The sequence below is a fragment of the Pseudonaja textilis genome, chromosome 1 (genome assembly GCF_049901715.1).
Source record: "Pseudonaja textilis isolate UNSWEBS1 chromosome 1, rPseTex1.2, whole genome shotgun sequence".
Classification (NCBI taxonomy): Eukaryota; Metazoa; Chordata; class Lepidosauria; order Squamata; family Elapidae; genus Pseudonaja; species Pseudonaja textilis.
The window spans coordinates 110127008-110150644 of NC_141990.1; the positions used below are offsets into that span (position 1 = coordinate 110127008).

General features: G+C 38.3%; 1 protein-coding gene and 1 long non-coding RNA gene across 4 annotated transcripts; both read left to right on the forward strand.

Annotated features, from left to right (window-relative positions):
* The first annotated feature begins 13 nt into the window (after positions 1-13).
* LOC148127762 (uncharacterized) lies at positions 14-2472 on the forward strand. The gene is made up of 3 exons (XR_015739733.1): positions 14-337; positions 625-1533; positions 2433-2472. It is a non-coding gene; the product is annotated as an uncharacterized LOC148127762 (long non-coding RNA).
* A 9525-nt stretch (positions 2473-11997) lies between these two features.
* On the forward strand, positions 11998-23351 carry SRSF12 (serine and arginine rich splicing factor 12). 3 transcript variants are annotated; one of them, XR_015739737.1, is made up of 6 exons: positions 11998-12198; positions 17156-17260; positions 19025-19128; positions 19339-19480; positions 20145-21061; positions 22659-23351. XR_015739737.1 is itself a non-coding variant. In XM_087914343.1 (5 exons), the coding sequence occupies exons 1-5, from the start codon at positions 12134-12136 to the stop codon at positions 20491-20493; spliced, it is 765 nt and encodes a 254-aa protein (XP_087770469.1). In that variant the 5' UTR covers positions 11998-12133; the 3' UTR covers positions 20494-22572. The 3 variants fall into 3 exon arrangements, 2 of the variants coding, with proteins under 2 accessions (XP_087770469.1, XP_026582529.1); XM_087914343.1 differs by lacking the exon at positions 22659-23351 and having other exon boundaries at positions 20145-22572; XM_026726744.2 differs by lacking the exon at positions 22659-23351 and having other exon boundaries at positions 20205-22572.
* Positions 23352-23637: the final 286 nt, after the last annotated feature.

Below are 23637 nucleotides of genomic sequence, written 5' to 3' on the forward strand. Positions count from 1 at the left end.
AAGCAATATTTCAGTGGCAGATAAGACGGAATCTCGATGGGAGGGGCGAGGGAAAGCTCCCCGCGCGCAGCCGCAATCGGTTTCCTCTCTTTGCAAGTCGCGTTTTAGCCGAGGCAAAGGTTCGTCTGTGTGGACTGTTGTTCAGTCTTACAGCTTTAGTCTCATCACTTGTTTGTAGGTATTTTGGTATTGCCATCACTAAAAAGAAATCACCAGCTATGCTTGATGCCCATCTAATTTTGTCTTGACCAACAGCACAGCTGCTTAGAACCAATTTCGTTTTGTTTATCATTATTATTTGTTTTGTTCACTGATAGAGCGTCCACCACTCCAGGAGGTAGGCTTTACTTTACTTAAAATTCCTCACATTATTAAGGAAATTCTTCCATAAAAGTTTAGATCCCATTCTGTAAAGATTGGTTCTTGTTCTACCCTCAGGTAATAGGCATAATAAATTCATGGCCTCTTTTCCTGTGACAGCCATTAAGTATTGAAAATCTGCTATTATGTCTCCACCTGGAAGTTTTAGGCTAAACATGCCCAGTTCTTTTAACCACTCTATACAGGAGTTAGCTTTCAAATCTCTCTTCATTTTTTTATCTCTCTTCTCTGTACTGGTTCCAGGTCTTCACCATCTTTCTTGTATTGTGCTGACAAGAACAGGACATGAAATTGTTGATGTGGCCTGAACTAATGTAACAGAGTGGAAATACTACTTACCATAATCAGAACACCACATCTTTTGATACAGCCCAAGGTTGCATTTGATCTTTTGGCAACTTGCACTGGATCATGCTTAATCTGTGGTCTACCAGGATATCTAGATTCTTCTAACAAATACTAGAGCCAAACCACATACCAATCAGTCTTGTAACCATATATATGATTATTCCTACCTAAAGTCAGAACCCTACATTTCTCATCATTGAAGTGCATTGTGTTGGAAAAGGCCAAATGTTGAAGTCAAGAATTTATTCGAAACCCGATACTGTCTTTTGAAACACTAGTAATTTCAAAGTGAGTATTACTTTAAAAATGTGATTGATTTCATGAAGTTTAACTTCAGAAGTAATAATTATTTTGTTATTTATTGAGTTATATGTGTGTGTATACACGCACTCATAATACACACACATATATGAGTGAGGTGATGAGAAAGTGAGCACAGTTATTATTGCAATATTATACAAAAGGAAGCAGAGAAGGAAATATATTAAGTTTTAATCAGATAGAGAAACTGCACTGTAGGGTCTTTTATGCTTTCTAAGCTTGGTTGTTTTCTTGCAGATATTTCATTTCCCAACCAGGTAACATCATTAGTGCATGTTTATAGCAACGTTTCTTTCTTACATTCTTTCCTAGGCTGTGAATAAGTTAGCAAAAATTATGAATTATAAGAATCTAATTGAATGAAGCACTGACACAGATATCAGAAGAAAATAAAAGAACAAGAAACTGCATAGTGAGTCAAAAATTGAACACGAAAAAGGCATTGATAACCAAATATGTGGAAGAGATTGATAAAATTAAGCTGTAAATATCTTACATGATAGTAAGAAATTACTCCATTACGGTTGAAAATGAGACTATATGAATGCTTCATGTGTTCACACACTTGGAGAATTAAACAATTCTTCAGCTTAATTTATCTTGTATTCTTGAAAATCATTAGAGATCTTTCCCAATCTTGTATCCCTTCAGTAGCAGAACACCAACGTCCAGGAGGCAAGGAATGATGAGAAGTTTAGTGTTAACACTAAACCTCTTTCTAGTCTCCTATTTTCACCTTTTTCTAGTCTCCTATTTTCGCTATACTACCCAAGTGAACTAAAATTGAAGGTATTTAATTATATTTTTTCAATGCCCATGGTTCTTACTGATAGTTTTAGTCGTTTGAATTAAGAGATTACTGTTAGAACAACCTCTGTAAGCAAGATTTTATAATGTGTTAAAAATTAATTTTGATTGTGCTCTTACAGCAAATAGCAGAAGATAGCCAGAATCAAATCAAACTTCAAATGATTCTAGAAGAGCTTTGCTCCCAAACTTCAAATGAGGGTTAGAAGAGCTTTGCTCCCAGATGCAATCAGTACCTGTTAGTGAAACAGAAATGAAAGGCAATTTCTCTGTTAAGATTTGCCCTTCTGTTTTTGGGAGATAAATAGATATGTTTCAATTGCTGATTTTTTTATTTTAGGAAGTTACAATTGGGAATGTTATCTCTTTATCCTTCTGTCACTAGAATTTTAATCCTTTAGTAGCAAGCTACCTTTGAATACATCAAAAATAGATTATAGTTCTTATACAAATCCAGTGCTTTTATAAAGATAGGTTAATATAGTTCTAATAAAATATCACTTTCTTAATGTGATACAGCATTAAAACATGAAATATCTGTATAATATTGTTTTAAAATATTTAACACTTTTCAGGCTTTACTAAAACAATTTTGAGAAGAAATTTGATTGTGTAAAAAGGAAATAATATACTTATCATTACTTTGAGGTGGTATGGAGCAAGTAATACCACTAGGTACTATTCAAAAACAAAAGAAGAAATTCATTGTTTTTGCTATTGTGCTACTTTGGGAAAATTACAGGTCTGGCTATTACTATTACTAAGAGCCCCTCTATGAAGCAGGGTCAACAAGTTTGATAAATAAAGTAATAGCAAAAGAAGCTCGGTGAGATAATCCTACACAGTCATAGAAAGATGCTCTTTAATATTTGTTCATTGGCTTTCTTTTGCTTTGGTAAATTTTCTATGGAGAGTGTTAAGTGTAGGAACTTAGAAAATTTTCAAAAATTGTGCAGCAAAAAAGTGTACAACAGCCCTCTCTATCCAGATGTTTTGGATTTTAATATGTCCCAGCTAGGAGCTCAGTGATAAGGTAATATGCCAATTGTTGCCCAAAAGTTTTGCAAGTACCAAATTGCTTATTTCCCTCCCATTTTTTCTTTTATTTGTATATTGTACCATGTTATGTTTTTACTTTTTGTACTGGATATGTTTCATATTGTATTTTTTTTTCTATGGAAGCTGTTTTGGTTTTTTGGAGTGGCATAGAAATATGTTTAATGAACAAGTAGAGACTAACATATTTTGTTTGAAGCTATTGGTTAAGATGAAGTATTTTTTATAGGAGGAGAAGCCATAGTCACATGTTTTGACTACATATCCAGCAGGAAACTACTTGGACCTTATTAAAAAACATTTTACGTACTTTCATTCTGTAAAAAAGTTACACAAAATTTGGTAGTACATATCACATCAATTGTGAATGCAACATATATTAACATTTATATTGTTTAATAATATATAGATATCAAAAGCTAGAAGACTGTTGCAATATCACCCAATGATCCAATGATACCATACCTGCCAGGTAACACGTGTAAAGCTATGATTGGTCAACATAGTGAGGCAGGTAACAAAACAACCAACAACACGTGTAAAGCTATGATTGGTCAACATAGGTATTACCTTATATGGTCAGTATGCCTTATATGGTCAGTTTCCTTATATGGTCAAATATGCAAATACATAGCCTTATATGGTCAAATGTACCCAAAAGGAATGTTTCCTCACACACCCTAAACCCCACCCTAAACTTGCACAATAAAAGAGAGGGCAAAGTTTGCTCTGGGCTTCCTCCCCCAAGAACATGCCTTTGTGTCCTTGTCTTCATTGCCTCTGAGAAGCCCGTCTGGGCAGTCAGTCAGGCGTGGGCTACCAGCTGACTCCTCATCCCTGCAGTGGGACCAGCAACTCATCAACTGGTGGCTACCAGCTGACTCCTCATCCCGGCACTGGGACCAGCAACTCATCAACTGGTGGCTACCAGCTGACTCCTCATCCCTGCAGTGGGACCAGCAACTCATCAACTGGTGGCTACCAGCTGACTCCTCATCCCGGCACTGGGACCAGCAACTCATCAACTGGTGGCTACCAGCTGACTCCTCATCCCGGCACTGGGACCAGCAACTCATCAACTGGTGACCCCGACGTGACTCCACTTCACAACGTGCTCCTTTTCTAGGGAGACGTCGCCCTGACTCCCGTACTACCCACTGGGCAACAGCAAAGCGCACTCGTAAGTATGGGCTCCCCACTTTCCAAAGTTCTGTCCAAGCATGTGGATGAACTTCATTTTTTAGTCAGGAAGGCCAATGCTCTGCAAAGAACTAATGGCATGACAGTCTTTCCTCTTTCAAGGAAAGCTATAATATCTTTCTCCTCTATCTTCAAAAACATTGCCCAGCTTATTCCGAGGATGGCACTCTTAAACGCTCCACATGGGAGAAAATTGGGAAATGGATCCATCAACCTCCTCGGGCAGCGCACATATTCTCTGTACCTGGAGAGCGCTCATGGCTGCGATTGATATTTTTATCCTTCTCCTGATTCAACTTTGAATCAACAAGATTCCCTCCCTCCTTCTTCAAATCCCCCACTGCTCTTTCGGCAGCTCCTTTGTCTAATTCCCCCTGCTCTTCCAGCAGAAACTTCACCCATCTCCTCTTTGTCTTCAAACACCCCCACTCCCCCTCCCTCCTCCCCTTCAACAAAAGCCTTACATTCCTCTCATCCCTCCCCCCTTAATCCCCATCTCCTCTTCCAGCAGAAACTCCACCCACCTACTCTTTGTCTCCAAACACCCCCCGCTCCCCCTCCCTCTTCCCCTTCAACAAAAGCCTTACATTCCTCGCATTCCTCTCCCCCTTCCCCCCTCCCCCTCCCTACAGCATTTCAGCCTCAAAATTTTCCTTTACAAAACCTGACTCCTTCCCCTCTAACACCCCTCCCCCTTGCTTCGTAACACCTTTCAGGAAGCTTTAGCTAATGGGAAGATTAATGCAGAAGATCTTTCTTGCTTCCCCATGATCCTTCAAGCCCCAGTGGCAGGAGGCAATCCAGTTGCTCAGTATGCCCCCATGGAATGGAATCTTATGAAAGATCTTAAATCTGCCACCACCAACTACGGTCTAAAGTCACCCTATGTGCGTGCCATGCTGGAGAATATCTCTAACAACCATAATATTCTCTTTTCTGAATGGCAAACAATGGCTTCAATGCTCCTGACATCTCCCCAACTTGCCGACTCCTCTTTGATCATGGAAGGGGTGGTCGCTGCCCCCTTTCTTTATGACTCATCCACTCTTAATTGCCTCTCTCTTACAGCAGTAGGTGATAGACCTTTCTCATTGCCTGCTAACACTATAGTAGCCACTCTTGTTATTGCAACCTTTTCCCCTCTATTCCATGCCCTCAAGGGCTTGATCGCATCATCCCCAACTGTCTGCTATCTTTGGCTATCTTGCCCACAGCTATTCTCTTCCAAACAGCCCCCAAAACAAAGAAGCTGTGCATCATCGAATGGCTTCACCTCCCTCACACTCCTAGCCATCACAGTTTTCACTGATGGCTCTAAAACAATTAAGATGCCTCAACCTTCCCCTCTATCAGCAGGGGAAAGTCATAGTTATTTTCATCAAAACAAAAAGGCTCTGGTTAAACAATTTGGCATTTCTCTGCAGTTTGCAAGCAAAAATGCTTCCTCAAGGGATTAATCCCAGGGGCATAGAGGCTTGTGAGACATGGCAAATGGATGTCACTCAATTCTCACCTTTTGCCCCTTGGAAATACCTTCACGTGTCTATTGACACCTATTCAGGGTTCATCATAGCCACCCCTCAAAGGGGAGAAAAGTCAAAGCACGTTATCAATCATTCTATTTGGACCTTCGTAGTACTGGGACTGCCAAAAAATCTAAAAACAGATAATGCACCAGCCTATATCAGCTCTCAATTCTCTGAGTTCTGCTATCACTGGTCCATTATCCACAAGTTTGGGATTGCCTACAATAGCCAGGGGCAAGCTATTGTTGAAAGGGCTCATCAAACCTTAAAATTGGCATTGCAACGATACATGGGGTCAAATGGCCTTAAGGGCCCCCCTAGCCTCCCAGCATTACAAAATATTTTGAATGTTTGTCTGTATACGCTCAACTTCCTTAATCTCACTGGCACCCCTCCCCTGTCTGCTGCGTCTCGACACTTTACTAAACCACCTGTTCCCACTTCGAGACCACTTTCCTGCATGGAAAGGACCTGCTGAATTGATCACCTGAGGTCAAGGCTACGCAGCAGTCCAGCTTCCTGACAGAACTCTTTGGGTTCCTGCAAGGTGTGTCCGCCCATATCACCGCCCACAACCAGCGAAGCCATCATCCAAAAAAGATGACAGCACTTCTCTTCTTCCTGCTTGGCTGTTCGTTTTGCTGGACTGATGGGACATCCACCAGCCTTAACACCCACAAACCACACAACATCACATGGACAATCAAGGACGCTTATGGGCAAATATTCAACTCTACAACTAATTACACCATGATTTCTTCCTATTTCCCCAAATTACATTTTGACTTTGCTGAAATGATTATGTATTATTGACAAAAAAATCATTTTGTATTCAGGTACAATTGTTTCCCAAAATTGATGTATATAACTCAGAAGATTTTGTTTCTTTACTAGAACCTAGACAATGTAACCTTAGGGCAAAAGAAAGTAGTAACTGCTTTGATGCTAACTGTACTGCTGGGATTGGGGCTTCTGGGACGACCACAGGTATAGCTGGCCTTGTTACTTCTGATCAGCATCTTCGCCAGTTAAGTGCCACCATAGATGAAGATCTTAGAAGGGTCGAAAAATCCATTCTTGCCTTGCAAACTTCTCTTACCTCTTTATCTGAGGTGGTCTTACAAAACCGCAGAGGCCTAGACCTCTTGTTTTTGAAACAAGGGGGACTATGTGCTGCTCTTAAAGAAGAGTGTTGTTTCTATGCTGATAGCTCAGGAGTTGTCCTAGATTCCATGAAAGAACTAGACACCAGATTAAAATTAAGAGAAAGGGAGCAGGCTTCACAACATACTTGGTATCAAGGACTATTTAACCTTTCCCCATGGTTAACAACATTGTTATCTGCTATAGCTGGTCCACTTATCCTTCTCTTGTTGGCATGTACCATTGGACCATGTGTGATAGGTAAATTCTTAGAAATCCTTAAAAGAAAATTTGGCCAAATTGATTCGGATTTATACTCAAAACAAAAACAAATTAATGCGCTAATAGAGAAAAAGGCCCTCTTGCAATTCTCCTCAGATTCCGATGACTCTGATAACGAGTTCACCAAAGATGCTGCCAAGGGGAACCACGAATTCTCATGAACCTATGACAGGATGAGTCGGAGGACCTAGACTGGACATAACAGTGAGGATAGTGAGTAAATAGCCCCAAAAACAAAATAAAAACAGGAGATGTTGCAATATCACCCAATGATCCAATGATACCATACCTGCCAGGTAACACGTGTAAAGCTATGATTGGTCAACATAGTGAGGCAGGTAACAAAACAACCAACAACACGTGTAAAGCTATGATTGGTCAACATAGGTATTACCTTATATGGTCAGTATGCCTTATATGGTCAGTTTCCTTATATGGTCAAATATGCAAATACATAGCCTTATATGGTCAAATGTACCCAAAAGGAATGTTTCCTCACACACCTAAACCCCACCTAAACTTGCACAATAAAGAGAGGGGCAAAGTTTGCTCTGGGCTTCCTCCCCAAGAACATGCCTTTGTGTCCTTGTCTTCATTGCCTCTGCGAGAGAAGCCCGTCTGGGCAGTCAGTCCAGGCGTGGGCTGCCAGCTGACTCCTCATCCCTGCAGTGGGACCAGCAACTCATCAACTGGTGGCTACCAGCTGACTCCTCATCCCGGCACTGGGACCAGCAACTCATCAACTGGTGGCTACCAGCTGACTCCTCATCCCTGCAGTGGGACCAGCAACTCATCAACTGGTGGCTACCAGCTGACTCCTCATCCCGGCACTGGGACCAGCAACTCATCAACTGGTGGCTACCAGCTGACTCCTCATCCCGGCACTGGGACCAGCAACTCATCAGAAGACACCACTTTATTGTAATGAACAAAATAAGGAACAAGTCCACTCGCATATGGTACTGGAAACATAGAAGGTATTTTGATATATTTTTGTTTCATTCTGAATATGGTCCATTTTTGTGATTTGAACACTAAACAAACTTCATCTTTTAATACAGGGTCCCCAACCCCTGGTCTGTGGCCCAGTAACCAGGCTGCAGCCCAGCTGGAACCGGGCTGCACAGGCAATGGGCAAAGGCGTAAAGCTCCATTTGTGCAAATAGTAGGCGGGTGGGTAGGTGTGCAAAACTATCCCCTCTCCGCCACTACTGTTGCTGGTCTGTGGAGCCAGAAAGTTTGGGGACTGCTGCTTTAATAAATTTGTTTGTTAACTTGATAAAACAACACAGAAAATAACACTGTATATTTGCCCTTTTTTCAAGACACAGTTATTGGATGAATTAAGACTTACATTTTATTTTTCACATGCCAAAATATTTGCTGTGTTAAAACAATTAGTCTAAATTGTATGAATCCCTAATATTTCTTTGCAATTTTAAAATAGTCCCTGATGTCAGCATGAGTAGGCTTCAGCAACGTATGGTCATATTTGCATGAACACATTAGGAGTTTTCCTTTCCTGTTTTGGGGATTGAAGAAAAATCAATTATACTGACAGATATATCCTTAAGTGAATGAAACTGTACTTTCAGAAAGCTTTAAAAATCAAATCTTTTATGTTTGAGATGAGATACAGACTGATGTGTACAGGCAGATTCTAAGAATATTCCTACAACTTCTCAGGTATATCTATTCAAAAACTTTTAACCAAATATAACAGACAAAGATGAGATGCCATGCTTATTGGACAAATATGAAATAATCATGATGGTGCCTTAATCACTAGAGTGAATTAGCTCTCACTATCCTGGCTTGAAAAGCATCTTTTTGATTTGTTAAGGTAAAAATGGAACACACTGGCATTTTTACAACAGATTTTGCAATATATTTTTCCCAATTATGGTAACTATGATTGAGCTTACTGGAGTGGAGATGAGTGGACACATACAGGAACAAGACACAGATGATCTGGGAGGGGAGAATATGTAAGAAAGAATGTTTCCCGTGAATCCAGGAGGTAGATGAGACAAGTGTTCTTACTGGTGGAAAAACAAACCACTCACCAGCTTTGCCAAGTCATAGTACTGAAAAGGGGGAAAAACCCTTTACTTCCAAGAAAGCAGCAACAAAGAGGGAAAAAAACAAAAACCACATGGAACTTCTGTATGGCAGTTTTCATTCTGTTTCTTCTCCCAACAGCCAAGAACAGGCAGGGCGTAATAAACAAATTACCTCTTCAATGGATGAAAATGTTTTTATTATGGAACTCAAAATAGTATGTGTCTTCAGAGTTGCTATAGCCCCTGGAGTCCTAACAATTTCCTACCTTGAATTCTGCACAAAATAAAAAGAAAGGTACATTTAGAAAAATGGGATAAGAAGGAGAATATAAAGAGCAAAAGCTTAAATGAATATAGTTGTAAATATAAAAAGCCTGGACCAAGAATGAGAGTTTGGTATTTGGTGTAATGGTTAAGGCATCAGACTAGAAAACAGGTGGCTATGATTGTAGTCCTACTTTAGCCAGCTGTGTGATCTTGGACCAGACATACTCAGCCCTTGGAAGCAGGCAAGAGCAAAATACAATCTTGCCAAGAAACTACATAGACACTTCTAAGTAGAACATAAGCTTCCTAACAGACAGGAAGCAGCACGTGAAGCTAGGCAGAATCACATCTGATACCTGTATAATCAGCATAGCCCCTCCCCCAAGGCTTTTCCCTATATACCAATGATTGCTTCTCAAACAATCCATCTGTTAAAATACTGAAGTTTTCAGATGATACAACAGTGATTGGTCTCATTTGAGAAAACGATGAATCCGCATACAGGAGGTTGTACAACTTGCCTCGTGGTGTAACCAAAACAATCTGGAACTGAACACACTCAAACCGTAAAAATGGTGGTAGACTTTAGGAGAAACCCTCCCATACTACCACCTCTTACAATACTAGATAACACAGTATCAACAGTAGAGACCTTCAAATTTCTAGGTTCTATTATATCACAAGATCTAAAATCAAAAACATCATCAAAAAAGCACAACAAAGAATGTTCTTTCTGTGCCAACTCAGAAAGCTCAAACTACCCAAAGAGCTGCTGATACAGTTCTACAGAGGAATGATTGAGTGTATCATCTGCACCTCTATATCTGTCTGGTTTTGTTCTGCAACCCAACAAGACAGACACAGACTTTAGAGAGTAATCAGGACTGCAGAAAAAATAATTATATCAACCTCTCTTCCATCGAGGACCTGTATACTGCACGAGTCAAAAAGAGGGCTGTGAAAATATTTACAGACCCCTCACATCCTGGACATAAACTTTCAACTCTTACCCTCAAAACGATGCTATAGAGCACTGCACACAGAACAACTAGACACAAGGACAGTTTTCTCCCAAATGCCATCACTGCTAAACAAATAATTCCCTCAACATTGTCCAATATTTACAAAGTCTGCACTATTCCTGTTAATCTTCTCATCACTCCTTCTCACCCATCCCTTCCCACTTGTGCCTGTATGACTGTAACTTTGTCGCTTGTATCCTTATGATTTATATTGTTTCATACTATGATTTGATTGCTTATTGTACTCTATGACTATTATTAAATGTTGTATCTTATGATTCTTGACTCTTGATGAATGTATCTTCTTTTATGTACACAGAGAGCATTTGCACCAAGACAAATTTCTTGTGTGTCCAATCGCACTTGGTCAATAATAGAATTCTATTCTATTCTAGTTATACAGTCGGCAGGTGTCAATACAGACTGGGCTTAAAAATTTCATAAAATGTAACAAATCAGATTTCTGAGAACACTTAAGTTTTAGATATTTATCTTTGGAAGAAAAGGGGTAGGGAGCCAAAAGCTCTTAAAGAACTCCCAACTGGCTGCCCAGATAGAAAGCGGAAGAAAGTTGTTTCAGCCAATATCCCAGTTAATGTAATCCTTCCAAACAGATCTTTTCTGGAGACACCACTCATTAGTATTACAACTCAGGATGACGTCAAAAATCCAAGACTAGAAAAGAAAAAATCCTCATGGGGACTGATCTTTTAAGTAAATTTGCCTCTTCTGTTTTATCAACACTTAAAAAAGACTTCCATATGGAAAGAAATAGGCAAAACCAGCAGCTCTGAAGTATTTCCTACATTCTGTTGTACTGCCCTTCTTTCAATTTTGTGGGTTTCTTTACATAGAATTATTTGACTTGTATTGATGTCATAGTGGACTTAGTTAACCAGGAATGTCCCATTTGACCCTTTGTAAGGCAGGAAAGACTATTTTGTTTTGAAACTTAGCAATGATGGTGGGTTACCTTTAGTTGGGATTTTATTTTATAGGCTGGAGATAGTGGGTCGTTGGAGATTATGTTATTTTACCGGATTTCTTACTAGGTTTTTAAAAAAATGCTTGTGAACAGTCCAGAATCTTGGGGAAGGGATGTGTAATGCTAGATACATAATAAACTTGCTCTTCTTGCATCCCTATTGCTCTCTAGATATTGACGGATTGCTCTTTATTTCAGTAAAAAGCCCTTCATCGTTGGGAGAGTTCCTATTTATGATGCTAGAATGAAATAAATTGAAGAGTTGGGGAGGAGGGAGGGAACCACTGAAGGACCCGGGATGCCCGGCTGCTTCTAAAGATGCCAGAACTCGACTGAGCCTGATCGGTTTCCCAGCCGCATGAGAGACTCCGCGAAACCCGAAGCCTCCGGCCCTGTTGAAAATCCAGCGTCTTCCCCCCACCACTCTTCCCCTCTCCGCAGTTCCTGGGACAACTCCCGCGGTGTCTAGCGAGGCCGCGACCTGTAGGAGGAGACTTGCGCAGCCCTTTCTCTCTCCACCTCCGGCTCTCGCCATTGTTCCCGCCCCCTCGCCGACTCTTTCGGGCCTCTGTGCACTGTGGCCGCCGCGGCGCCGCTCGCCGTCGCCCTCCCGGCCTTTTCCGCCGCAGCCGCAGCCGCCGCCTCCTTCTCTTCCTCCTCCATCTCGAGCTCGTGTTGCTCGGCTCGCAGCTGGTCTGTTCCCGAAGGGGAGATCCCAGGCCTCCGACCGCCATGTCCCGCTATACGCGGCCTCCCAACACCTCGCTCTTCGTCAGGAACGTGGCGGACGCCACTAGGTGAGGAGACGGTGGAGGGAGGCGGCTCAGAGCTATAAGGGAGCGGCTGCGGGAACGCGATGGGCCTTTTCGGAAGAGCGGGGCTCGTCGCTCCTCTATTTTGGGAATAGGGCGCCGAGGCAGAGACGTGGGGCTCGAACGGAGCGTAATGAGCGGCCCGGGTTAGGGATGAGGGGGAAAGAGAGCGTCACCATTTTCGAGGTGGTGGTATTTATTTGTTTTAATTCCCCACCAAAGTCTGTGCATTTCATACCTGCACCGAATATTAACCTATTGGGGAAGCTTTGCTCCTCAAGGCCTCTGAAGCTTATCCCAAGGAGAACGTTGTTCATTTCCTTGCTAATTTTTTCCTCAAATGTTATTTATTGGGTGTTAAAAGAATCACAGAATGCACAATGGGAAAAAGCACGAGGGGGGGAAAAATAAAGCCTCTCTATAGGATTAAGAAGTAAGAGCTTCCAATGTCAATTCTCCCCCATGCCCTGCTTTAAGGGGACAACAAATTAATTCCTATGAGGAAGACTTAACTTGCTTTTGTATCACCATAGCAGTATGTTTCTCTGGGGGAATCCAGCAGCATGCCCCAACACGTTGGGCCCAAGATTTGGGGAGACCTTCATAGATTTTTGATATCTTCCCAGTGTGCTTTCAATGAAATGTAAGCTTAGACCAAGGATATAATTCTGTGGATTCAATCTCACCTTCCTTTTCTTTTGACATTATTACCTCCAGGCCTGGGGTTTAATTGAAAGTCATATAACTTAATGATGCAAATGGGAATTAGGCTTTTGTAGTTTTTTTTAAATACAAGGTAGGTACTGTATGTTTTGAGATGTGGAGATTATAATTTGGAAGTGGATTGTATTTGCTGAAATTCTCTCCTGTCAATGAAGAGGCCACCAGTTGTTTGTATAGGTTTCAGTTCTTGGTATGTTTTGAAAGTAACTTGTCTTATCATGTTAAGTGATAAGATTTTTGCCCTTGTAGATATCAATTACATATAAAATGTCTACTGTGTCTACTGTGTTTCATCAGTATCATTAATTGAAAATTATTTTTCAATTTTAACTGATTTAAGTACAGTTCCCTGATTAATTAACATTTAATCATTTCTAATATACATGGTAAAGATTCCCCCAATTGAGTTTGGGTCCTGGTAATTGCATCCATGCAATTTTTTCTGAAGTATTATCAAAATTATTTGTAATTGCCTTCTGTTGCTGTGTGTGTGAGAGAGTCATTTATTCTCCATTCTAATCATCAACCCCAAGATTTTCAAGTTGTCCTTCACTCAAAAATAATCAGGCCTGAGCCTATTTATCTCCATAGATTTATCATTTAAAAAATGAATATAGTAAACCTATTGAAACAGTTCTTCTTTAACATAGGAGACCTTTATCTAAATTTTTTATAGTTATCCTGTCTTCCTGGGACTTAAAAAGAGAACAGAATAAATAGATCATACAATATTTGAATCCAATTAGTCAGATGTTTTGGATCTAGCATAGCATCTTCCTGGAACCGTCACTACCCCTTAAAAGGATACAAACTCCTGGGCTTATTGGTAGATGTATAAATTCAGGACAAGTGTTTAAAATTGGGAGATGGCTGTTGCTATCCTTATTAAGTGCATGATGAGAACATGACAGGATGGAAGTAAATGCCCATACACAGTCTGTATAAATTTGGTACATATGTTCCTCTTGGCTTCTAGGTGCTCCTTAAGAAAAGATTTTTTGAAATGACCCTCATAGCATTAGTATTCCATATATTATTATTAACACACTCTGATGCTAAGGAGTTTTACTCCCCCTCCCCACTAGAAAAGAAATCTGTTCCAAATGCAAAAGACAAGCAGAGGAGAGGAGTTTCAGTTTTAATTTCACAGCAGTAACAAGCTTTAGTACAGAACAGTTGAGTTAAGCCACACCCAGGCTCCTTGCTGTCTCCTTGCTCACACAGCAATACTGCTTCAGTTTCCAAACAGCCCTCAACTCTCTCACACAGTGACAGGATGCTAGTCAGATGAATACCGATGGATGCTGGCAGGCAGAAGCACAATTTTTCCCCCTTATTTTCCTCCCCAAAAGCTAAGCCCGATCACATAGTTTTGTAGCGAAGCATGGGTATAGAGCTAGTTATATATAAAACTTCAATGCAGTACGGCAGTGGCTTCATAACTGGATGTCCAACTCAGCTATCCAGGCGATTCCCTCTGGATTTGCTTCATTCAGATCTTCTATCTAGGGAGTTAGAGAACGCATGTCTTGAGCAATCTTGCATGATATATTTCATACTTTGTGAGATGGTGACAGGACAACCTATGTTGCTGCTTCTGAAGGCCTCTTGAATTCATATATTTCCTGAGCAAGCGCTGCTACTGTGGCTCTTTTCAGGAGCTATCAAGAAATATAGAGAGTGTACTCACTTCTAATTTGAAACACCTTTATGCAAATCTAAATACTGCATACATCTGAGTATAAATTATAAAACAATGCTTTATGAATAGAATGCGGTTGTATAGTTTTTTCCTCTATTGAAGTACCACCCTTTTATCTTTCATTAACAGAAAACTGCATCCCTATAAAATCTGCTGTTACCATTGCTAAACTATAACCTGTTAACCTCTGTTTCAACTCCTTATACTTCCCTGTCTTATCCCCAAGGTAATGAGTGATAAAAGTAGCCATGATGATATCCGAGCAGGAGGAAAACATTCCTTTAGTATTACAGCCAAGAGCAGCTTAAGTTTATCTTGCTCATGGGTGAGGGCAACATCAGGAGATCTGATAAAATAAAGATGCTTCCAGGCCATTTTTATGTTACAGTTTAGGTACCAGTAGAGAAAAGGCCTTTGCCATTTATTTGGGAGTAGGAAACTTCTCTGACAATTTCACTGAATTTGTTTTCATTGTAATGGACCCATAAATTATAGGTTGCTTACATATAAACAAAATGATGCTGTGGAAACTCCCACTGATGGAAAAACCAAGGATGTTGTTAATGAGTTAATTTACCTGTTGTTGATCTAGCCAGTTTCTTTCTGCAGCAAGAAAAGGGAGGAATGAAAAAGCACAAGGACAGTGAACATGATCACTTTCATTACTGTATTATATCCCCTTTCTATCAGAATATTCCATGAAGAGAGATATTCTCACAAGAATTTAGGAAGCAAGGCATCATATTCTGCACGTATAGGGTTTTTGCAATTTCTTTCAAAAATGATCAAATTCCTCATTTAATGGGAATTTTAGAATTAAACCACCTCTTTCTTTAAAGATGAAATGAGTAGTTAATGATTTTCTTCTTTGTTCATCAAAAATTTGGGGAGAATTCAATTTAGCTGACAGCTGTACAGTGAGGAAATACTATTGTTTTACATCACAATATAATTGCAATGTAGATTGGCCCCTTTGCATTAGCAAAAGGTACATAATAAATGCTTTATTGAAACAAACAGATTAATTTTGAACAACGCAAATTGATTTAGGATCATGGCTGTTAAACATTTAAAATTTGTTTGCTAAGATTCTAATATGGATCTGTACCACCATTCTTTTCACACACCCTCCCATGTAGCTTGTTAATTATGTTTTCGAGATATGTACTTCGATGCTCCATCTTTATTCATTGGTTCTTATACTTAAACAACAAGCAATGAATCAAACAAACTGTTTATGCACTAAATAACGATATAGAAGAATGAGACTCATGTAAATTGGGATCAGTTTGTTTAAATCCGGGGTTCTAGGGATTTTCTTCAGTTTGTAAAGATAGTATTTTTATTTTTTGGATGCAAAGACTTTGTTGCAACCAGAGTGGAATTTCTTTTAATTTTTGTTAGAGAAGTGAGACAATTCCCTTGTTATAATAGGATTTTTGTTTATTTGAAATGACTGATTCTTTATGACAAGTGTCCAAAAAAGTTTCCTTTTAGCTAATGAATAAATGATTATTGTCCAACCTATCAGAAATTTGTATAAATACCTAGTTATTTGGTTGTATAATCAGAAAACATAGAAGCAAAAATAAAGAACCCAATTTCAGCAGTTAGCTGGATAACTAGATTCTGAGGTGAGATTCTAAAGTGAAGGTGGAAATTGAACCTGGTTTTCCCCATGCTAATCTAACACCTTAATATTTGTCCTATACTGTAGCTGTTATGTTTATAACTAACCTATTTAAGGTTACATTATACAATACATAGTATAATGTATTGTAGAAATGCGGTTCTTAATTACTAATTAGTATCCGTCCTTCAGTAAGTCTTTGATCCCCATTTATTCAGTTCTCTGTAGTGCATAACCACTTTTATGAGTTCTTGTAACCCTTTCCAAACTCATCACTACATCACATTTTTACTGTGTAAAGAAGTTTTCATTTTCTCTTTCCTGAATCAGTTTAAGTGTAGACTTCATGTTCAGCTGTCACTATATTTGTGAGAGAAAAACGTGTGCTTTTACTTTCTCATAGTGTTCTCACCTGCATAAGTCCTGGTACGATCTGTCAGGCTACATTGTACTCTTTTTTTAGATTTGAAAAGAGAACAGTGTATAATAGCAGTTTTAGGAAGGGAAAAAAAACTTTGAAATGTTCTTGTTTGTGGCCTTTTTGTCATGCATCTGGCTGCCTGAATTGTTTCACTGTTCAAATAAAACACAAATAAAAATTGTCCATTACTAGAAAAATAAAGTTTAAGGGAGGCTTTAAAGGTTCCTGTCTGTTTTTGCTTAATATAATAGTCATATATTTGAAAGTATTAAAATATTTGCCAGTTTTGATTTCCCCAAGTAGCCAAAGTAGTGGTTAAAATTTGAAGTAATACCACAAGAAATCTTAGGATTATACAAAGTATTTTTTAAAAAATATTTTTAAATATAGAAAACATTTCATGGGTACCAGGTGCCATTATATAGAAACACTCATGTTTTTTTGCCTTATTTCTAAAACACTTCAGGCCTGAGGATTTGCGCCGTGAATTTGGTCGATATGGCCCTGTAGTAGACGTATACATTCCGCTTGACTTCTACACAAGACGCCCACGAGGATTTGCTTATATACAATATCCTTTATTTCATTGTATTGTTATTGCGGTGCATTGTTGTTATTGCATCCTAACTTAATGTATTTATTTCTTTGTCTCAGAAAATGTAAAGCAGTCCACAGTGGCTGGCAAGCACCCCAAAGTTTGAATGAACCCGGTTAGATAGAGTCCAAGCAGGCAAGCCAAAAGACACCTTAAAGTTCAAGCTTCAAGGAATAAAGAGGGAGGGTGGAAAAAGATAAAAAGAAAACTGGAAGAGGGAAAGTCCTTTTTCAAGGAAAAAGACAAAGCCACAACACCAAGTTAAGGCTTCGGCTTTCCGACATTTGCACGAGTTCCAAAGTCAAAGCCAAGTCTGATTTGGTTGGTTCTACGGCCCTTGTCAAGTCCATCTAGCAAGCCCAAAAGAGTAACGGTCAAGATCAAGTGACATGGAGGTAACTGACAAAGTTTCCTTTTGTATCTTATCGCTCAAACTCTTACATTTCAAGTCAAGAATTTGTTTGTTTATAACTGTTCTAGTTTTAAATACTGTTTTCTTAAATTAATACAAAATAATTGTATACGAATATTTGTTGGCTTTTCTATTAATTTATTCCCTAACAAAATCAATATAAATGCAACAGTGCTTGTTTTGATTATCTAGCACAATTTTTAAATCATCAAAATTTATTTGTTGTAAAAGAATTTAAAAAGCAGCAAAATGAAAAGAAAGTCAGATTATGAAAATAAGTGGCAGAATAATATTGGACTATGTTTTCAAATTTTAAACTGTAGTTATCCATTAGGTGCGAATGAAGACCCTTATTGCAAGGTGTATACTGTAACTATATTTGCACCCAAAGATGCACTAGATATATAAGGGCTCAGTTATACAGAAAATTCCTTCCTGTCAGGACTTTGGCATTCATATAAAAGAAGAAGCAGATTTGTTACACAAAGATATGCCATTGAAATGAAATGAAGTTAGCCTCTGCAGGAATTTTGTATTTGTTTCAGTGCTCAAAGATTTTTGGATTTAAAATGCATTCAGTCTTCTCTATTTTGTTTGAATATTGAGATGCTTCATATTTTACAGTATGCCAGATATATGTCTTCCATTGCTGCAGTATACCAGATACATGTCTTCTATTGCTGTTTTTGATTAGTTTCAGATGTTGATTTATTGCATTTGTTTACTTTAGACCAATATTATGTAAATCTATCCAGTATAATTTACTCAGCAAGTCATGATTAAAACAATTACGTTTATGATGTATGAATATAGACAAAGTGTGAAGGGAGATTTACATTTCCAAAAACAGCTGACCAGAATTTTGAAGTCCCACACAAAATACCCACCAACCTTGTAATAGATAATACTTAAAAATTAAATCTATGTACTAACTTTTGCATGCCTGTGCAAAATTGGAATGATTACATGATAAGGTAATGATACCTTCTATCTATTCTGGGACCCTGGTAGATGCTTCAGCTTGATAGAGTGCAAAGCCAGTAGTGTTTTGAAACATTTATTGAACACTTGAAAGTGAATAGTGGCCATTGGTTCTTTTTCCTGAATGGAGATGTGATCTTCCTTTCATACTTTATATATTTCTTAGCATATCTCTTAATAAAATGTTGGTATAATTAAGAGACCACATAGAATATGCAACTGTTAAGTTTTATGTAGAATATAAAAATAAGATAATTTATTTTTAAAACATTTGAATGTGTGGTCTATGCTATATGATACATTTTTTTGCTTTGTGCATGTTTAAAGTGTCCTTAACAGACAGTCATGTTTGAAGATGTTCGTGATGCAGAAGATGCTCTTTATAACCTCAATAGAAAGTGGGTATGTGGCCGGCAAATTGAAATACAGTTTGCACAAGGGGATCGCAAAAGTAAGTGAAAATAAACACATCACTTACTTATTCTGCAAATATTTATTTAACAAAGTAGATTTTCATATTGCTTAGAATGATGCAAGCACAAAAACCACGACACTCACAATGGAGAGGGACAGTTTATTAAAATGTAAAAGTAATAGCATGCTAACAAGGTAAGGCGATTCTGTTTCTTTGCATTCGCCCAGTTTTTGTTTTAATTTCCAGCCCCAGGTCAGATGAAGTCAAAAGAACGTCGCCAGTGTTCTCCAATGGATTACAGAAGATCAAGAAGCCGCAGCCGAAGGAGGACACGTAGCCGAAGTTCATCATGGGGCTGGAGTAGAAGACACTCTGACAGCTTTAAAGAGTAAGTTAGTTTCAATATCAACCAGTGTAAAAAAAATACTACTTCATAAAGTGGGGCATGATTCAATTGCATAAACTGTTTCAAGATAATATAATGGCAAAGATGGTAACCCGATGGTGAGGGAAAGGAAATGTTGTTCAAAGTCATTTTGGAGTAGAATGGCATAGACAAACCATAAACAAATAAATAATGACTTCTGTTATATGTATAGGTTCAATGTATCTGTGTCCTTAAAAATAATTTGAACACAAGGACTGGAGATTAGAGTTGATCCACAATGTAGAGTTAACTATGAATGCTTATATTTTATAACTTTGAAGCACTGAGTTATCTTTGTTTTGCCTTCTGTCTCTTAGTGGTTGTATTCTTGTTGCCATTGCAAGGTACAAAATGTGCACACAAGATGTACAAAATGCAATTCGGAATGTGTTTGGTTTCAGCAGAAGGCTAAACAATTTAGGCATGCTGTCTAAGAAAGATCCATCCACGTTCACTTTCTGGGATTGTTTTAAATCCTTTTTTAAATGTCCACAGTAGTTTCCTTAGTTCCAAAACACAACTGGGGACTTTGGGTATATAGTCTGCCTAGAACACACAATAAAGGAAACAAACTGCGGCAATTGTTTGGATCAAACAAAGATCTAATGCTGTGGATGATTTGCAGGTCAAGACGTAGACGGCATTCTTATAGTCAATCTAAGTCTCGCTCAAAATCTCTTCCAAGGCATTCCAGCTCACCAAGACGATCAATCACACCTCAAAGAAATTCTACCTCTCGAGGAAGATCGCGGTCAAAATCAATGCAGAGATGTTCAAAATATGCTGAGAAATCGCCCTCCAGCTCCCATCGAAGACGTTCTACTTCAAGGACAAAGTCACGCTCACATCCAAAGCGCTCAGGTTCAGTGACCAGATCGCTATCTAAATCTCCACGAAAACATGCCAACTCCAGTTCTCGTTCTAGAAGTTTCTATCAGAGAAATAGTAACCAGTCAGTATCTGAAGAAGATTAATGTGTTTTTCTAACAGTTTTTTATGAGCACAAATTAAGAACAAAATTTGTCCAAATGTACCTGAAATGTAAGATAATTGATTAATGGGAGGTGTTGCTATGTTCTTTGGGTCCATATTTTAATAAGCAGAGCTCTTCAAAATTTCCTAGCATTAAATAAACATTTATTTAGCCTAGATTAGTTTATCTTAACAATACAATTTGAACCTAGGCTCACTCTACTGGTATAAGCTAGCATTATGCTCTGCTCTTAAATCAAGTTTTCTTTTTTGGACAGAATTGTCTTTGGACCTTACTTTCAAATCTTTGGAACAGCAAGAAATTTATGCTACTGTAATTTTGTACTGGCTTAAGGGTTCACACAGGTCTGTCTGGTACTTTGTAGTGGAGTTGGAAGGGAAAGCCTTTGTCTACCATTTCTACTTACTTTAGTAGGTATTGCAGTACAGTTGTGTCAGCCAGAAATATGGAGATGCTGATGGATCAGATTTTCCATTCCACCAATGCAAGTCATTCCCCCTCCCCCTGAAATTTCCAAGCAGCATATAAGAGGAGATGAGCACGCAGAAGTGAGTAAAAATCAAAGTAAAATTACATGCAATTCAATGCTTCAATGGCAGGTCTGCCCTCCGGATAGGATTAAGTGTTCCAATAATTTGGATTTTATATTGTTTATGTTAATAATTTTGCTGCTGTTGACCTTATTTTAATTGGCGCTATTTGGTGCCTTTTTGGTGATACCAAGATTTTATTTGAGGACAACCATTCATGTATATTCTTAAGGCAAGTATCTTTTAAGAAACAAAAATTGATAGGAAGGCACTGCAACTCAAGTTGTAAAGCTTCTTTGAATTAAAGCTTGTCTGTGTTTCTCTAAAGCATGTTAACAGTGTAAACGGGGATACTTGTATAATATATAGAGATACATGTATGACATAAGATAGTAGAAGTCTAGCATTTGCCTTAATTTCATATTTAAAACTGTTTAGATCTGGCAATTTCACTTCAGACTTTTATTTGAAAAGAAAGTAATACTGTGGAATTTTCTGGAACTAAAATTACGAATTTACATGAATGATTTATAACATTGCATTACATTAGATCTCACTTCTGTTGTCAAATGAAGGTGAATTTCAGGAAATCATTATTTTCCCGTAAATGATAAAATATGGTTGAACATTGGATTTCTAGAATGAATGAAGGGTGTGAAACGGTGTATAAGGACACCAGTGCAAATGAAGTGCTAGACATTCCCCATTTGATCAATAAAAAAAATAATTTGCCTGCAAATAGAAAAAGAGCTTGGCAATGAAATGCCAAGTCTAGATTTTTTTATTCCTGGATGGGCTGTCTCTGCTGTAAAGAGCTTAAAACAAAATACATTTCATAATATAATTTCCATTTGCAGACTGAACTGATACAGTTCACTTTCTGGTTACATACTGCTATTTAGTAGAAATAGCTTTTGCTCTTGTGCAGCAATCTTTTTTCAGAAACATGAATAATGATCACGTGATTAATTTGATTGACATTAGTGCTTATGGAAAACAGATTAGTTAAACAGGTTTTTTAAAAGGAGATAATTAGAAATATAAGATAATTTGGGTTTGTAATAAAAGTTGTTAAGCACATGATTTTCATGTGTGGTTAAATGTTTTTGTGAAACTCTTAACATTTGTTGTGTAAAATTTATCACATCTATATTTTCAAAATATCATTGTAGTAGGTGATCAGTATAGATGACACCAACAAGCATTTTAAATTCTAAGCCTGTAATATGATTTAACAGTTAAGCGACTCAGTATAAAGTCATTATTAGTGTTTAACTCAAGTAACAAAGGGTATTCTAATTTTTTTTTTGTATTTTACAATATATGACACTTTGCATTGTGTAGTAATATTTGAAGACTATTTGTTTTTTAAATGTATGGTAACTGTGATGTCTGTTACATGGTACAAGCACTGCATTGTATTAAAATAATTGTAGTGGCAGTAAAACTACATTTCACGAGCAAGTGTTGGGAGTATCATTGTTATTTCATAACTTAAGGTTATTTCAATAAAATACATGCAGTTTTCATCTTTGCTTCTTTAAACATGTGTTTGCTTTCAGAACTTGTAAATTGCTCCCAATAGAATCAGACTGACTTTTCTTTTGTATTGCAGGAACCATAACCAACAAAGTTCTTATGGTCTCAGGTTGCTTGAAAGGACTGGTGCCATATAGGGGAAATTCTGCAGTGTTCTTCTTATTGTGAGTGTTAGCTTTTGAAGATTAATGCTGTCAAGAAGAGCTATTACACTAGAGACATTCCCCTAAGCTGTTTTGCATTGTTGGGAATGTTACAACCATTTCCTTTCTACATCTCTCCAAGATGATGCATGGATGGAACGGAAATAACTTGTTATTTTATTTCAGAACTTAGTAGTCTGATACAGCAGAGATGCACTTAGAATTAACTGAGTTCACAATCCTTATATATGAGCATAACCTCTGGTTATCCCCAGGATTCCTTTATTAGCAGCATAACTTGGATTGGGAGTTATTTTGTTACTGCTTGTTAAACAGGTGTGACATTACAAGTGTGACCTACTAATTGGCAAACCAGAAGCCTGGTAGCTGCTTCATTTATTATTGGCCAACTCTGGTCATTGAGATAGCACAAACTTGTATGTGACTATTCTGAAGTAATCCTCAGTAATGTTATTGAAGGTGATGATCGTTTATCGCTAAATCAGAATGACATGCTGCTAAATTCAATTAAATCACTGTATGATTTGGTATGTACATATATACCACCTTCTCAGCTTTGTAAGACAGGAAGCAGTTCCAGATAAACTAATTCTACTTTATTACATAATCTTTCAAGTCTGAAAGTACATTTCTCTTGGTTGCTTTTACAGCCCCAGAAATTGGGGAGAGGATCCCTTCTAAGAGGTTTGCAACACCCACACTCCTGTGGGCTAACTGCTCCTCTGGGTATGGCTCTTCTCTGTTTCCCAGTCATTCCCGCTGACCTTTCAGGCTCAGTTTGTAGCTCTGTGCTCTTTTATGGGAAAGGGCAGATCTTTGGAGAAGCCTCAAACTTCCTTAATCTCTCTCTAAAAAAAACGAAAAGTCCTACCATGTTTCTCCCTGCCCATT

Excerpts from the sequence above, each read along its gene's own strand:
- SRSF12 (XM_087914343.1), top strand. The coding sequence starts at position 12,134 with ATGTCCCGCTATACGCGGCCTCCCAACACCTCGCTCTTCGTCAGGAAC. Across the intron at positions 12,199-17,155 it reads AACGTGGCGGACGCCACTAG|GCCTGAGGATTTGCGCCGTG; the intron begins GTGAGGAGACGG and ends AAAACACTTCAG. Across the intron at positions 17,261-19,024 it reads CGAGGATTTGCTTATATACA|GTTTGAAGATGTTCGTGATG; the intron begins ATATCCTTTATT and ends ACAGACAGTCAT.